The 16300-nt window shown below is 48.9% G+C and overlaps 1 protein-coding gene across 1 annotated transcript in view; it reads left to right on the top strand.

Annotated features, from left to right (window-relative positions):
- Positions 1-2054: 2054 nt before the first annotated feature.
- SETD1B (SET domain containing 1B) overlaps positions 2055-16300 on the top strand; it is a 40281-nt gene continuing 26035 nt past the window's right edge. The window contains exons 1-6 of the mRNA XM_026041803.1: positions 2055-2225; positions 2577-2731; positions 3172-3270; positions 3768-4038; positions 7127-7239; positions 10072-11250. Coding sequence (XP_025897588.1) covers positions 2153-2225; positions 2577-2731; positions 3172-3270; positions 3768-4038; positions 7127-7239; positions 10072-11250 — 1890 coding nt within the window. The 5' untranslated portion in view covers positions 2055-2152. The remainder of the gene's footprint in view (positions 2226-2576; positions 2732-3171; positions 3271-3767; positions 4039-7126; positions 7240-10071; positions 11251-16300) is intronic.

The raw sequence follows: 16300 nt of genomic DNA, 5'->3' as shown, positions 1-16300 counted from the left end.
AATATATATGATCTGTATCACCAGTTCTCTCGTAAGTTTGCAAGTCAAAACGGATCTCGTTATTTACGGATCTCTGTATGGCAATGCTCTAACATCAGAAAAAAAAAGTGCTTTTTCCTAAAAAGAAGAAAGATAACCCCCAAAAGAAAAAAACCTAGAAAATGTTGTCCAGCTATGTTGACTGACAGTATCCAGTTAGGACTTCTACTCAAGGCTTAAATCTAAGTTCCCGGGAGAGATTTACTCTGTACATAAAAAAAAAAAAAAAAAAAAAAAAAAAAAACATTCAGTGTTTTTCCACCGAATCCGCAGAAACTACTGTTTTCCTCAGTAGTCTGTACATGTTAGTGTGAAAACACCTGGTTAACATTTACTGATCGTAAGCAACTTCAAACATCTCTATCTAGCTTGCTTGCCTTATATAAGTAAAATATTTTAAAAGCATAAATTGGTTTAGATAAACAGACAAAAACATAGTACATGCAAATGAAGGCTTAGAAATAAGGACCACTTCAGTAACATTAACATGAAAACTACACTTAGTAAGGACAGAATGGATTGGGTACTTACAACATAAGAGAGAGAAAAAAAAGAAAGCTTATCATAATAAAATTGCCTTTTTTTTTTGCCAGTATTCACTATTCCTATATCTATATTCAAAACATTACCTTATAAGCACCAGAGGAGTTAATAAAAAAAACTGGCCAGGAATTAAGTGTTTAATACAGGAAATACTTCCTAAAATTTATTGTTCAATCATCGTATAGCTCTAAAGCTTAAAAAAAAAACAAACAAAAACATGTTATTTACTTATTATTTTTGCATTCAAAATTGTTACTGCTGACATAGGGTGTGCCATGACCTAGTTACACAAGACAAAGATGGATTCCAGCTCAGAGGGAAAAATCCAAAATCTTTTTTTTTTTTGGGTCTTCCTTCTTCAGTGAGTCCTCTAAAGCCTGTTGCCAGACATTAGCACAACCCTGAGCAGTCCTGAAATGGATGGCAGTGGATTCGAGTGGAGTATTCCCCCTTTTGGAACAAAGGAAAAGCCCAGTTGGCCATTTTAATTCCAATGCAGAAAAATGGCTGCCTGGTCTCTTGGCCTCTCCTTAGCTCTGTCTGCTGAGGGATGTTTTTAGCCGCGCGTCTAATAACTCAAAGCCCCGATGGAAGCCGCGCGCCCATTGGCTCGCGGCCGCGCGCTCCCTTTAATCAGCCAATTACGCGGCCGCGCGGCCCCCGCGCGCGCACCCGCCGCGCCCGCGCCCCCTGCGCCCGGCTCCGCGCCCCGGCCGCGGGAGGGAGGGGGGAGGCGGGGGGGGGAATCCGTAGCGCGCGCGCGCGGCCTTTAATAGCGAAAACAAAATGGAAGCCGCGCGCTGATTGGCTGCCGGCAGAGCCGGACCTTTAATAAGCAAAAACCGCCGCTTTCCTCCCCCCAGCTTTATTTTTTCCCCCTCTTTTCTCCCCAATCGTGTGAAATTGCCACAGTGTCGCCAAACGGCGCCGAGCCGCGCGGGGCCCCCCTTCGCTGCCGCCGCAGGGCGCTCCGCCCGCCCCCTGCTTGCTCCCTCCCTCTGTGCGGGGCGTCGCGGCTCTGGACGAAATCTCTTTTTTTTTTTTTTAACCCCCAGGAAAGAAAAAAATAAATAAAAAAATAAAATAACAACTTGTCCCACCTAGGTCCATCTTGTTTAGAAACACTTTGCGCTAAGGTAAATGCAGCGGGCAGATTCCACGCTTCCCCCCCCTCCCCTCCCGCCGCACGCCCTTAATGCCGGAGGAGGAGAAAAAATCTATATATTAAAAAAAAATAGCGAATAAATTTAAAGAGCCCCCGCTTGTCGGAGGGAGAGGGGGGGGCCCATGTGGCGGCGCGGGGCGGCCGCGGCGGCGGCGGGGGGCTGCGCGGCGCGGCGCGGCCGCCGTGAATGTGCAGGCGGCGGAGGGCGGTTAGAGGCGTCCGCGGCGCTCGCAGCGGTGAATTGTGGGAGGCCGCCGCCGCCAGCAGCGAGCGCACACACAATATGTGGTGGCTCGCGAAGGCGGCGGGCAGGAGCCTGGCGGGCAGCCCGCGCCGGTAACCGGCCCCATGTGAGCGCCCCGCTCTCGCCTTCCGCCGCCCGCACGCGATCGGCCGCCAAGCGCGATGTCTTTCCGAGAGACCAAGGCGGGGGAGAGAGCCAAGCACCCTGAAGATCATGGCAAAAAGCAGAGTTCAAGTGAGATTGGGGCTTTTTTTTTTTTTTTTCCTCTTTCCCTTCCTCTCTCTCTCTCTCTCTCTCTCTGCTTCTCCTCCCTTTCTGCCTCTTGTCTCGCCGGGGTGGAGGGAGGGAGGGAAGCGGGGACACACACGGCTCGCAATTCCCCCATTTTAGGGCTCGCTTCTTGGTGGATTTCCTCCCTGCCTGGGTGTGTGTGTGTGAGAAAGAGAGAGACGGCGGTTCGTTTAAAAAACAAAAACGCAGGTCTTTGTTGAATATTTTTTAACTTCGGGGTTTTCTGCCTGGTTTTATTTTTTATTGTGATTTTTTTCTCCCTTTCCTCCTCCCTGCCTTGTCTCCCCCGTCCAGGTTGGATCAACGGAATGGAGAACAGCACCCAAGCCAGCACTTCTGTCGAGAAAAGAAATCACCATTGGAGAAGTTACAAGTTGATTATTGACCCGGCTCTGAAAAAAGGACAGCACAAACTCTATCGTTACGATGGGCAACATTTTAGCATGCCTGTGAGTGCGGGGATTGCCGCGTGCCCCCCTGTGCCGTGTTGTGTGTGTCCCCCCCAACCCCCTGTCCGAGTTGCTGGGGTCCCCCGGGCCCCCTGTTCCCCACCGGAGCCCCTGTGTATTGGTGGGGGGTCGGCAGGGTGGGGGGACACAGCCACGGAAGTTCCTGCCACCTGACATGATGTATTCAACTGTCAGGAGCCCCGAAAGGAGCCCAAACCTGCAGCGCTCTGCCTGTGTTTCCAATCTGTGTGCATTTCCCAGCAGTATTGCAATTTGACACGTGTGTGTATGTGTGTGTCTGTGCTTTTCTGTTCCCCGGAGGCTTCCTATGCTTTGCCGGGGTTTATTTATTTTATTTACTTATTTATTTATTTCGTTTGTGGCTTAAATTTCAAGCAGTGTTACTGCTGTTTTTGTGCCTTTTCTTCTCCTCCTCCCAGAACTCTGGAATCGCTCCTGTGGATTGTGTCAGAGATCCCAGAATCGGGCGAATATGGACCAAAACTAAGGAGTTGGAGCTGTCTGTCCCCAAATTCAAGGTACTGCCCCTCTCTCTTGGGCTTAGCTTGGTATTCTTGTTTATCCGGGAGTGAAGCTTGAGTTGCAGATAGTTTAATGAACCGCTTAAATGACAGTCATATTCCTGTTAACATTATTATTTGGCGAGCCGTTTAACAATAATCCGATTCCCTAAAGATAACAAAAAATCAATACATCTGTCTAATAACTTTGAGTTGAACGTTTTGGAGTTGTGTCTTGGGTGCTCCTCTCCGGGAGGGTGGGTGACAGAGGGCGGCTGTCGGCTGGTAGCCCTGTTCAAAATACGTATTCCTGGCACCCTGCTGAATGAATGGTTGAAGCGGCAGCGACTCCGCTGCTCCSGGGCTGGTGTGGGAGCCTTCCAGGCAGTTTCTTTCCCCAAAGTTCTGCAGGAGGCTTTAACCCTCTCCGTGCCGCGCCATCCTCGTGCCGGTTTCCCTCCCCGCTCTTCAGCGCTGGCGCTGGTTCTCATTGCCACCCTCGTGCCTGTTTCCAGATCGATGAATTCTACGTGGGGCCAGTGCCGCCCAAGCAGGTCACCTTTGCCAAGCTGAATGACAACATCCGTGAAAACTTTTTGACCGACATGTGCAAGAAATACGGCGAAGTGGAAGAGGTGGAGATTCTCTACAACCCCAAGAACAAGAAGCACCTGGGCATCGCCAAAGTGATCTTTGCCACCGTGAAGGGTGCCCGGGAGGCTGTGCAGCACCTTCACAACACCTCCGTCATGGGCAACATCATCCACGTGGAGCTGGATACGAAAGGTGAGGGCCGGAGCTTGGCTTTGCTGCTTGCAGCTCCTGTGTCCTTCCTACCTCTCCTAAAATGCGGTGCTTTTGCAGGCTGGAAGGGCTCCGGGRTTAAAAATACGGAGCGAGTGGCCCTGTCCCCCTGCTTGCGGGTCTGGTTTCTGGGGCCTTGGGAAGTCACGTGGAGCCCAATGTGTTGTCTGTTGCTAGGAGACAGCCCTGTAATTTGCAAAATGCTGCCATCCTGCCCGGATCCTGCCCCTGCCCCGGCTCGCCTGTCCCCAGCGCTGCCCTGGGGACCTCCTGCATCCCCGGCCCCAGCTGCTGCCGCCCCCCAGCCGCCTCCCGCGGCTGCCCTGGCCCCTCGGCACCCGCCGGGCAAAGCTGCCGCTTTGGGGAGAAACCTGGGACTTGCTGGGACCCAAATCTCGGCATTCCGGCCGCAGCGGCGGGGCTGGGTGCTGTCCTCGGGGCGCCGGGTGTTGCATTAATATTTAGCAACAGGCTCGAGGCTGTCAGTAAAAGAGTGCACAGCCCTTGACAGCGTGTGTATGTGTGCGGCTGTGCGAGTGTGTGTGTGTGTAAGCGTGAGACTGTCCCTTAAAGGGACAGGAGCTCCAAGCCCTGCAAGTAACAGGCTCTCCGTCCTGGACCTTAGCACTGTGCAGCCCAATAAAGTTGCTAAAAGTACCAAAACTTTCCCTTCTCTCCAMGAATCAGGCACTTGACTAAAATAAGCCTGAATTTTAGAAAATGTCTAAGGCTGAAACGTCTAAAGTTAAGGCATAGGAAACAAAGTGTAGAGAAACATCCACTTGTATTTTGTTTTTCTTTGCAAACATGACATTTCTAGTTTAAAGCTGACTTGTTGCATTCTTTCTTGAGGAAGAGGACATTGTTAAGACCACTGTTAAAAAGAAAGAAAGTGTGACACTGATATTTTTCTTCTGTATTAAAAGATTAAAAAATTTCTGTGCGTAGTCTGTACAGCAGTTGTTATGTCACACGTGATAAGAAGGTCTAGTAGGATGTTATTGACATCGGTGGTCTCTGTTAAAAGCAAAATCATGGTATTCAAGTATTTTCTACTGTAATTTACTTAAGTATACTTCTGAAATTCTACTGTCAGTTTTTACATAGTTTACATAGTTTACATTTACTCGTTACTTTGAAAACTGAAAGTAAAAAATACATTTAATGAGAGATTAACCATTTGTAGCTTTAACAATGTAAATTAAAGCAGACTCGTAAGTGGTACAGGAGAGATCTTGCTGAGAGATGTTCTGAGCAAGCTGACTGGAGTACATTCCTCCTTGTTTTTCTCCATTCATAATTTACCCTGCAAGTCTTGTACAGACAGCTCTACAAGAAAGTTAGCTGCACATCAGGCAAGTTTTTCAATGCCTTTTATATTTTTTTCCTTTTTTTTCTGAGAAATCATTGCATGATCTTAGTTTTAAATTGCAGTGTTTTGTTTGTCATCTGTGTGCTTCTAAAGGTGTTGTTTTTCTTTTTTTTTTTTTTCCCCCCACAGCTGTGCCTATTTCATTCTTAATGAGTGAGATTGGCAGTGTTAGGTGATCTAGTGGAATCAAGTAAAAATACTGCTCCCAAAGTAGCATTAACAGGTTAGAGTATTTGTAAAATAAATACGGGTAATGTTTCAAATTGCTTTTCCRTATTCAGCTTTTCCAGAATGTTGTTAAAATGACTGTTTAGTTGAATACTTGATTTTCGTAGTCTAGGAAAATAAATATTAGGAGCAAAAGCCTTGACTTATCTGTCTGGTCACAGCACAGGCCTAGGAATCTGAAACTAATAAATCTAGATGTTCCCTCTCTGCCTTGGTTTATCCATCTGCAGAGTGGACATACACACTAAGTACCTATTTTTATAGCAATAGTTAAAATCGTTTTGCATTCATAAAGTTATTTTAAAATAACTTTTAAATTTGAMTACATTGTCCTGGGGAGCCAGGAGGATTTAGGAAGCTTTCTAACATTTTATGTTTATTTAAAAGCTAGCTTCAGGTCCAGTATTTCTATATCCTTGACATTGTGATCTCCTGGCAGGGTGTCATGTGTTAATATTTCAAATATTTTAAGCTTTGTCTTGAAGAGATTTACTTTTCATGACTTTATATGAACTATAACCATTTAAATAGTTGAGAATATGGCTGAAGATTTGATGTGTGATTTGAGATTGGAAAAATAACAAAAAAACTCTCCTGCAGCTTTTATTAAAGATAAATGGGTCCTTTTTGGTGTGAAGGATCAAGCTAAAGGTACTGTAGTTTTAAATTGCTCAGAGCAATTCTTGGAGAGTTTGTGGTTTGATTCTTCAGGACTTCCCTGAAACGGGACTTCTCAAGAGGAAGATCTTGCTTGAATTCACCACTCTGTGCTCAGGTGTGGGTGCTGCCCATTRTTTTCTGTATATTTGTTTTCAGTATAAAGACTAGATTAGATCCATTTATCATATAAGCAAAGTTCACACAGTCTCAGAGTGTCTGATTCTGTTTCCTTTGAAGTTGGTAACGGTTTTCTTACAGACTGCAAAATGAGTAGGATTGGCTTTTTTTACAGTAACGAAAAATCCAGTATTAAGAAACTGTGTCTTATCTAGGATTCAGGAATTTAGGAACGAAGAAAGCTAAAGCTTGGCAAAAATGTAATGGGCAACTTGCTTCTGTGGTTTATATCATTGAAGRATACTGCTGAGCACACCTTACACTGGAAAAAAAGAACAAAAAATCCCAACTCAAACCCAATTAGGCCATGTCCTTTTGCAGAAGCATGGCCCAGCTTCTGTGTGTGGCATTGGTGGTGTGAGTAACAGCCAGCCTTGGTGGGCAGGGTGGTCGAGGAGGGAAGTGTCTCAGCTGCTCCGGGTGGTAGCAGAGGGGCGATCCCTTTCCTAAGGGTTTCACTTCTAAATGTGCAAATTAAAAGATGTAGGAGACCTGGTTCAAGCATCACTTCTCCTGCCCCCTCTGAAATGCCCCTTACCCTCCTCAGAGGCTGTTGTGCTGGCTGGATGATGCATTTTACACAYAAACTGCTCTATTGCTGTTTAACAAACTCTTCCATTGTGGTTTGTGCAGGTGAAACCCGCATGCGATTCTATGAGCTGCTAGTAAATGGTCTTTACACTCCTCAGACCCTTCCCGTCGGCACCGAGCAGGATGCATCGCCAACTGTGAATGAAAACCTGCAGGTAGGGGTTGCTTGGCCTTCCTAAATAGTGACTTTCTAGAAAATTCCCTGCGAATGTCCTGTTAAAGTTGGCTTTTCAACACTTTTAATTTAGCTCTGCCTTTTTCTTGTCCTACAATGTTTTATCAGTGAATGTTACTGATTCACATTAAAAGATAACTCACTAATCATTGCCATAGCAAATGTAACTCTGCAAACATGGTTGCGTGTACCAGCGTCTTGTACCAGCGTCTGCATAGCACGGTAAGTGATTTGTGTCCTTCTCAGAATGGAAGATGCCCACAGACCCTTTGCTGCAGACCATGTTAATACTAGAAATTCCTGCACTGGAGAGAACTGGGCAAGATCTTGCCCTGCAATGAGATTATTCCATTGAAGGCAGGAAATGTTTTAAATGGTGCATCTGGCCTCATGTCTGCAGTGTGTAATCCTTAGTATGTGTGTGTGTTCTGCAGTTCTTTTTAAAGGCTAGAAGGGAGGTGTCAAATCTTGAATAGCAGCAACAATTCATAGTCATCAGGATCCTTAGGCATAGGTTCTCCACAGAGAATCTAAATTATCCCTGGAATCAGGTACTAGTGAAAGCAGCAGGCGRCGTTTCCGGAGGCTCCCAGGCATTTCCCAGTATTTGCAGGATGGGTCTCTAAGTGGCTTTTTACCAATAATACCCCCCTGCAGCCCCACTGAAGTGAGGGGGGCCCAGCCATGTGGAGCCACGAGCCCTCTTGGCTTGTCTGTATGTACTTTGGCTCCTGATTTTATGGCTTTGGGAACATGCTTTAAGGCATCAGGCTTTGAAAGCGATCTGGCAGAGAGCTTTAGATMTGCTAAATGTGAATTTCTTCATGCCTCTACTTCTCTGCATTCTTATGACTCTTAAAAAGCCGTAATTTTACTAACTCTATCACATGTTTTCAGGAAAAGAGCTGTGCAATGAAGATTAAAATTGATCTAAAAAACAAAAGTYGTCTCCTTGCCACCAATCCCTGCGACAAGGCAAAATAAATCCCCAGTAACCTCTAGACAAACTCCTATAGGTGCTGACTCTTTCTTACCTCCCAGCAAGATCCTCCTTAAAGGCAGGAAGGAGTGGGAAGGAAGCGAGTGATGGTTTTGCAGGGAGCCCTGCCTGGTAAAGCGCTTGTGTCTGCCCCACCTGACCCAGGAGGAATGAGCAGGGCCTGCTTTTGACTTCTCTTTGCAGCAAAACTGAGGTAGAAATGGCCAGATTTGCTGTTTACTGTGAAAATGCAGCAACAGCAAAACATTTAATTGATGTAACCTCCAAAGCAGTCCCTACCGTAATTAGCTTTAAAACCGTTTCTCTGTGTGTTACATTCCTAGTCTTTCATATATTATTATCCTGAATTGATTTTTTTTCCCCAATTACTACCAGCGTTATTGCTTTGTGGGTAACTTCAACTGTTCACATCACGTTGCTGTTTGCAGAATCTGCCTGCAATGGTAGTTTGCYGTTGTAGTTTCAGTAAAATATTGTTGACTTCTGATTTCCCCCTTGTGCAGAGCAGTGAAGACCTGGCAGTGCCATGAGCTGCAGTCCCTTCCCTGAGGTCACATCCAAGCCCTGTTGGACACCAGTCCACATCAAAAGTGCAGTTAATAGGCAGAGGGGTTGGTCATAGTGGGGACGTGACGTGGCTTGTGCCTTTCCGAGGGTGCTAGAACAGCTGAGGAAGAAAGATTCCTGATGTSCACGTGTTCATGGTCTCTGAGGGTCACAGCAAAGCAAATCTAAATGAAGGATGGGAGGATGTGAGAGCTGAGCTCGAGTGTGAAGGTGCTGGCCTCCTACAAGCAGCTCCTGTCAAGGTTTGCGTCACCTTGCGTTGCCAGACTACCCGACCGTAGTTTGGACTGTGAGTTATCGTGGAGCTTTTTGGGAGCTGGAGCTCAGTCCTGCCTCTTGCCAGCAGAGCCATTCCTGGGGCTCTTGCTATGTGTTGCAGAGAATTGATTCTGGCTCTGGTCGTTAGTGTGGCACTGCTGTGACTCAGCAGCGTCCAGGGCCGAGCAGAGCTGCTCCTAGAAACCCTGAGATGTGCCTGGGAGATGATGTGAGGAGCAGTCACTTGGTTCCTCTGGAGGGTTCCAGTTTTGAGTGCTGCCATTGGTAGCACTTTTTGGAACAAATGGTATGTTGAGAGAAATTCTTTCCTRTCCATTCTACAGCCGTTTCCCTCCCTGCTGAAGACTAACATTTGGCAAAGAGGGTGGTGGGTCTGYTCCCTTGGTGGAGCCAGCCCAAAGCCCCCTGGTTTCAGCAGGCCTCCACGCTGCAGGAAGGGTTTGCTGCACAGATTTAATTGCAGGTTAGCAGTGTGCTGATTTGTATGTTTTGTTCACAGATAAACTAATTTGATCGTTTCATRTCTCAGAAGTGCTCTCCGTTTTTGTGGTTTTAGTGCAGGTTTTTGCCATTTCCTTCCTTACTTGAAATTTAGATGAACCTCACATAGTGGAGAGAAATAGAAAATCTTTTAGCTAAAAGTATTCATGGAAATCTCCTCCTCACCCAATGTAATGTTCTTGTRTATATAGCTTATAGATGGTAAACAGTATTTATGTGCTTTCTTTTTGCTTTTCTTATGGACAAGTTTTTCTTTACAAGCCTTTTTTATCAAGGGGAGCTGTTTYTAGTGGATAATGTATTTGGTTTTCAGGAATGTTAGAACCCAGACCCTTTTTTGTTTTGTTGCAAAGGAAATTGGTGCAAACTCCAGCCTTCTCAACTTCTCTGAAAACCAAACAGATTAGAAAAACAGGTTTTATAGTATATATTTATTTGTTTTCTTTTTCTTTTCTGCTTCTATAGCTGACGGATTCGCTGAAACGCCTGAAGGACAGTAATGTGTCCTCTGCGGGCTCCTCGGTCACCCCCAACAGCAGCACGCCCTTTTCCCAYGACACGGCCTATTCCAGCTGTCGGCAGGACACCCCAAACTCGTACAGCCAATTCACCCCCCAGTCCCAAGGAACCCCTCACACCCCGCGCCTCGGGACGCCCTTCTCCCAGGATTCCACCTATTCCAGTCGTCAGACAACGCCCGTGTACCACTTCGGGCAGGACAGTGGGTACAAACCCAGGAGGCACGAAACCAAGTTTACGGATGCCTATAACCGTCGCCCCGGCCATCACTATGTGCATAATTCAGCAGGCGTTTTCCGAGGGCCGGAGCATCAGTTTAGTACGTTCAAATCTCATCAGCAAGAACCTGTTCAGTTCTCTCACACTCCGCCCTTGAGCCACTCTRGTTCTTCAAGCTACAAATCTGCCTTCTCTCCCTACCAAGCGCCAGCTGTTTTTCCCCAGGCTGATGAGCAGCAGTTTCCCCAAACTTCGAGAGAAACGGAGTACCGAAGACCTGCACCCCCTCCGACTGAGATGGTTGTGGAAAGTAGCACTGCCGCTGCTATTGATTTTGTTCCCGTGAAGGAAAAGCCAGAGGAGCCTCCTCCCCCGCTGCCAGATTCGAACTCTGTTCCTGAACCGGCTACAACAACCTTCTCCCAGACTCCGGAGAGGAGTGAGACCCCCGGCACCCCGACCATGGAATCGGAAATGCAGCATAACAGCTTAGACTCAAGGATTGAGATGCTCCTAAAAGAGCAGAGAACAAAGTTACCCTTTCTTAATGAACATGACTCGGATAACGAGATCCGAATGGAAGGTAGCCCCATCTCCTCCTCCTCTTCCCAGCTTTCTCCAATCCCCATGTACAGTTCGAACTCGCAGCCTGGTTACAGAGCTCAAACACCCTCCTCGCGCCCCTCCAGCACGGGCTTGGAGGACATCAGCCCGACGCCGCTGCCTGACTCCGATGACGACGAGCCCATCCCTGGGACAGCTTCTCTGAGTCAGAATTCCAGGGCAGCGTCGGARGCCGGCATGACTCCCGTCGATCCCCTGAGCAGGACCTCCAAAACAGAGACCTCGGAGGTTAAAGAAATGGTGCCTGGTGACCAGACTCCAACATCAGAAAAAATGGATGAGGTAAGTGAGCTGGGAGCGAGGTATCGAGCTCGGTGCGTGTCCCCAGGTTTGGGCATGGGAGTTGCTGTGTTTTTCTCATGGCTTGTGCTGCTTAGAGCATAGGGCGTCTGGTGCTTTTCTTCTACTATACAGCTGGAAATTAGCTAGATGTGACAAAAAGTCTTAATCTACTTGTGGGATTGATGGGTTTCCATGTTTATTATAGCAGCTCGCTGCAATTTATAGTTCCAGGAGAGCTCAAGGACTGAACAAGCTACTGAATTTTGCCCRCTGCTCCTGCTATGAGTGTCCTGAGTGTCGACAGACACTCAAGCCCCTGGAGCAGTTAATTGAGTCCTCTCTGCCATTGCTGAGGTCCCCCACATGGGTGCCTGTGCGTGCGTGCGCCTGCTTAAAGGGGCTTTCATGTTACGCCGCAGTATTGAATGTATACTTTGTTTGATAGCTCTCCAGCTATTTCTGCCATCTGCTTTGACCAGGAGACAGTTGCTGGGCTTTAATGCTCCCTTTGCTCCCTTGAGAAGGGGACGTAGTTGTCTGGTGAGGGACGGGCTCCACTGAGTCCTCCAATAATGGAGCAGAGCTGCTTGACTGGGGCATTTGGGGCTGAAGGGACAGCGAGAGCTGAGCGGCGTGGAAGGGTGCCAGCAGACAGGGAAATTGTGTTGCGTGGTGTGTCTGTTTGGGAACTCTGTTACAACAAATGTGAGTGCCCCTACAGCAGAGCTGCTGCTGCTCATCTCCTGTGTCAAGGGATGGTGGAAATCTGGATCTTTGCAAGAGCCAGACCCTTTTTCCTCAATATTTGTACCAGTAACGCCCACAGATGAAACTACTGTCCCTGGTGTGCAAGAAGTCTGCAGCAAGGGAGAGCTCAGCCATTCAGGAGTGCTCCACTCGTGTAAATGAGCCGAGTGTAATAGATCAATTAAATTTGCTTATAGAAGTTTGCTGTGGTTAAGCTGGCAGAATGCATTTCCCTCCAGTGGTTCGCAGTTCTGAGGTTTTCACCCCAGAAGTGGCTGCGTTTCAGGAAAGGTGGAACCGCTGCTCTAGGTAGACACTTTGCAGAGTGCTTGTCTGGAGGAAAAACACTGCGGCAGGAGCGTATAGTGCCTGGCTCAGGGTAAATAAAAATCTCTGCAACTGTCATGGATGTTTTGCGTTCTTTTTTATAAGTGTCTTTCCAAACCTGCCTGGCCTTGCAGTTGTGGCCSCTCAGGCTTCACTGCAATTCAACTGCTCCAGGTCCTGGTCGTTATCTAGGCTGGCCCAGSCTCCCCTCCCTGGAGGCAGTCACTGCCCGGTGGGACCCGGGATGTGTTAGGAAGTGGACTTCGATTCCCTAAGCTTGATCCAGCAGGACCGGGAGGGGATCTTCTAGGCTGCTTATGAGATGAGCGAGGCATCCCTGATCAGGCCATGCAGGCTGTGTGTCTGTTCTCCTTGTGCTGGGAGAGGCAGCCAGTTCTGAGCATATCTGGGAGGCTCAGGAGCTCCAGCGTGGTACATGGGGGCCGGACTCCGTCGGCATCGGGATGCAGCCGAGGGGATTTTGTGTTTGCCGGGTGTGAGATGGGGCAGCCACGCGTGGACGCGGAAGCCGGGTTAAGTCTTTGTCTCCCCTAATGAGGTGTCCATGTCAGGAGTCCGTGCTGATGGTTCTGTGATGCCAAATGAAATAAATATCTCGATCCTCTGCCGAAGCCAAGGAAGGGATGCCAGGGTCTCCGTGCAGGTCACAGCTGCCTTAATTATCTGCTCCCCSCAAAAAGTTCAGTGTTGTTGGAGCTGTTTATCCCTCCCTCCTCGTAGTTACAAATCACGCTCAGCTATCCTGGTGTGATTGAAAAGTTGCCTGTGCCTTTCACTGCTCCTCCTGATGTATGAAAAGCATCTCCATGTGGTTTTGCTTCTTTCCCCTGCCCTTCTCCCCTTTTATTTTTTTTTCTCGCTGTAGAAAAGGGCTCTCCTGGCTTTCCTGTGCTGAAGGAGGGGAGCTGAACAGGGACTTAACACAGGCTGAAATTTGAGCTGCAGCTTTGGAGCAGAGTTAGAGAGGGGCATTGAGCCCGGCTGAGGGCTGGAAGCTGAACCTCCAGCTTCAGCCTATTGTGATACCGCTATTCAAGCCGAGCCCTCCAAAGAACCCTCCTGCAAACCAGAGCCAAGGCAGCCCGAATATTCCTAGCGACTGCAGTGTGGGGAGCAGAGCAGAGCTGATATATTAGAGAGGACTAATTAAGTATCATAAGGAAGCAATAAAGGGCAGAGAGCTTGAACCGCTGTTTACTTCATATTTGCTTTTCAGGGGTCTGAGCAGCTCCCTTTGGGTGTGTGCTCTGGCTCAGGACTCTTAAGGACAGCAGCAAAATTGCAGGGAAGTTTTCTGCCTGAGACAGTAAGAGCTTTTCAAGGACCTATTCCTGCTCCCTTCAAAATGAGTAGGATTTTTGTCAACGATTGCTAGTTGAGTAACATTTGTTGTGCAGCTAATGGGCTGCCAGATCACGGGGCCAGCTAATGAACCCAGTAAGTAAAGAAGGTGAAGCCAAGGCCCGGTAATTGCACCGATTCCTCCCGCAAGACCCCGGAGTTTGATTACAGGATCCGGTATGATACTGCTAAGCCCGAGCTTGGCAGTGACTTTGGATGTGGGAAGGAAGGGCTGTTGTCTCCCTGCAACACCTCCCGCCGACTAATCTCCCACCAGTGATTATGGTCTGCAGAGAAAGTCCTGCTGAGCCCTGCCAGGGCCCGGCTGGGGTRTGGGCACTGTGAGGTGAGGGGGGGAAAGAAGGATCCTTTGCAAACAGCACAACGTGCCAGCCGGTAGACGGGGCAGGAGGGGTTTTCGGGACTGAAGATAGCAACGAAGAAAACTAGTCTAATTACATGGTTACATGAGAGAACTTTTTGAGGGTAGCAATGTGCACACATTCTTTATTATGTTGCTAAAAGATAACAAGGAAGAAATCGTCACAATATCTTTTCCATAGAATCTTTTTGTGCTGTTTCAAAAGTGCAGAGGTGGAAGTAAGCACCGCTCGATGTTTTAACATCCCACCTGAGCCAGGTCTTGGTTTTCCTTGGCCTGCTACAGGAAGAGGCCCTGGCTGCACGTGCTGGGGAGGGTGGCAGTGTTACAGCACTGGTTGTAAATCCATGGTGCCTTTCATGGCCCAGCTTTTGAACATGCTTGTGTGTGTAGTTTGTGTGTGAGATCATATGAGTGACAGGGGTATCTTTGCAGATTTATGAAGAGAAAAATATTTTTAATTAGGGACTAAAACTCCTGATTTCCTGGCAGCTTGGATAAGTGCAGAGTTACTGTGATGGGGAGGGTACCCAAAATGCTGAAGACAATCCTTAATAAAAGAAGATCCTGAAACATGCACGAGGTGCAAACATTCCTGCTGATGCTGGGTGGGAATCTTGGCCAATGTTTTGGGGAGGAAACTGGGAGCTGCACAGTGCACAGCAGCCCTAGGGCCACCTGAACCCCTGCTGCCCCCAGCAGCCGCGTGCTGCCGTTTGCTGCCCTTGCCGCTGTGCAGGACAATGTCTCTGGGGCTGCTCGTGCAGCCTGGCAGGAATTCTGAGCTGCGCTTACACGGGAGCACAGGCCAGGTGACTGGGGCTTGTCCCTGTAGCACAGCTCTCTGTGCCCCGGCGTTACATCAGGGCTGAATGTGGAATTCAGGGTTCTCGTGTGGAATCCTGGAACTGGATTATATTTATGTCCAAGAGCCACGATGTCCCCGTGAGGCCCTCGTGGGACACCCTGACGTCCTCCTGGACGCAGCACCATGGCCCATGCAGGGTTCGGCACGCCGGCCGCACTGCGCACGAGAAGCCCACCTTGCAGAGCAGCAGGTCTGCAGCTTCCATGGACTTCAGCAGCCCTTAAATGGGGCTCCTGAGACCCACCTGGAGCCGCGGTGCCCGCAGAGGGTGTCACAGGGGGATGCAGGGCGCAGGAGTGACTTAGTCCAGGGAAATGCATGGTGTGATTGAGAACGTGGAGCCYAAGAGCAAGGAAATGTGATCCTTTGGTTTCCACAGAAACTGTGGAAAAGCTCTTCCGGCTATAAGGAGCTGTTATGTATGTCTAATATATATGGGTACACCTGGGATCCAATTTGCAGGTAGTGGGATCCATCGTTCCTGGAGGACGGCAAGATGGGCGGAGATGTGGTGAGTGGTTGCTGTGAAATCGCTGTTTTTTTTTTTAATTGAGGAAAAGAGGAAAAATTCTTGCAAGAGCAGTCTCCTGTGCCCAGGCTCATAAAGGCTTTTTCAAATTTTCCTGCCTCTAGAGCTCCTGTGGATGCCATCCTGCCTCCCAGGGCCGGCTCCTAATGGAAACTCCAGGCCCAGGTGTGTGGGAATGAGCAGGAGTTTCCAGAGGTGCCGCCAACCAGGCGCCCCAGCAGGAATGGCTGCGCTGCTCCTGCCTGCACRTTGGGGCTCTGGGGCTAAACCTGAACCAGGAGCACGCGGCTTAAACCAGAGATTCTACCCCGACCCGCCAGAGCAGCAGAGGGAAAAATCCAAAGGTGCTTTAAACACAACACGGCATCAGATGCTTTTGAGGCCTCGGGGATCTGCTTAGTGTAAGCACGTGGTGCTGCTCGAAAAGCTYTCGCTTTGAGACGCGTCTCTAGGCCTCGTAGTCAGCGCCTGCAGGGTCCCGAGCGGCCGCAGGGTCGTCCCCGCGCGGCCGGCACTTTCCCGCTCCGCGCCGGCTCCCTCCGCCTTCCTACCACATCTCCAAACCTGTGGAAATCCGGGCTGTGCCGCTGTGTCCTTCCAGAGCTGGCACTGCAAGACCGCAAGCAGGGGCTGCTTCCTCGTACGTCTGATTCATCTCCCATGTGACAGCCTGTTATTCCTACCCAAATTTCTGTGCAGCAGAGAAGTCGGGCAGCGCTTGCCGAGCTGTGTCTGGCCGAGACTCCAGTTGGGCTCTCGGAGGGCGCACGAGGCCGAGGCCACATGGAAGCAGAGCGCGCTCACAACCCCAGCGTCACTGTTTTGTCACGGTCCC

This window comes from Nothoprocta perdicaria, unplaced genomic scaffold (genome assembly GCF_003342845.1).
Source record: "Nothoprocta perdicaria isolate Ctin4 unplaced genomic scaffold, notPer1 scaffold_294, whole genome shotgun sequence".
Taxonomy (NCBI): Eukaryota; Metazoa; Chordata; class Aves; order Tinamiformes; family Tinamidae; genus Nothoprocta; species Nothoprocta perdicaria.
The sequence above is the reverse complement of the archived record's forward strand: the minus strand, read 5'-3'. Positions and strand labels throughout refer to the sequence as shown.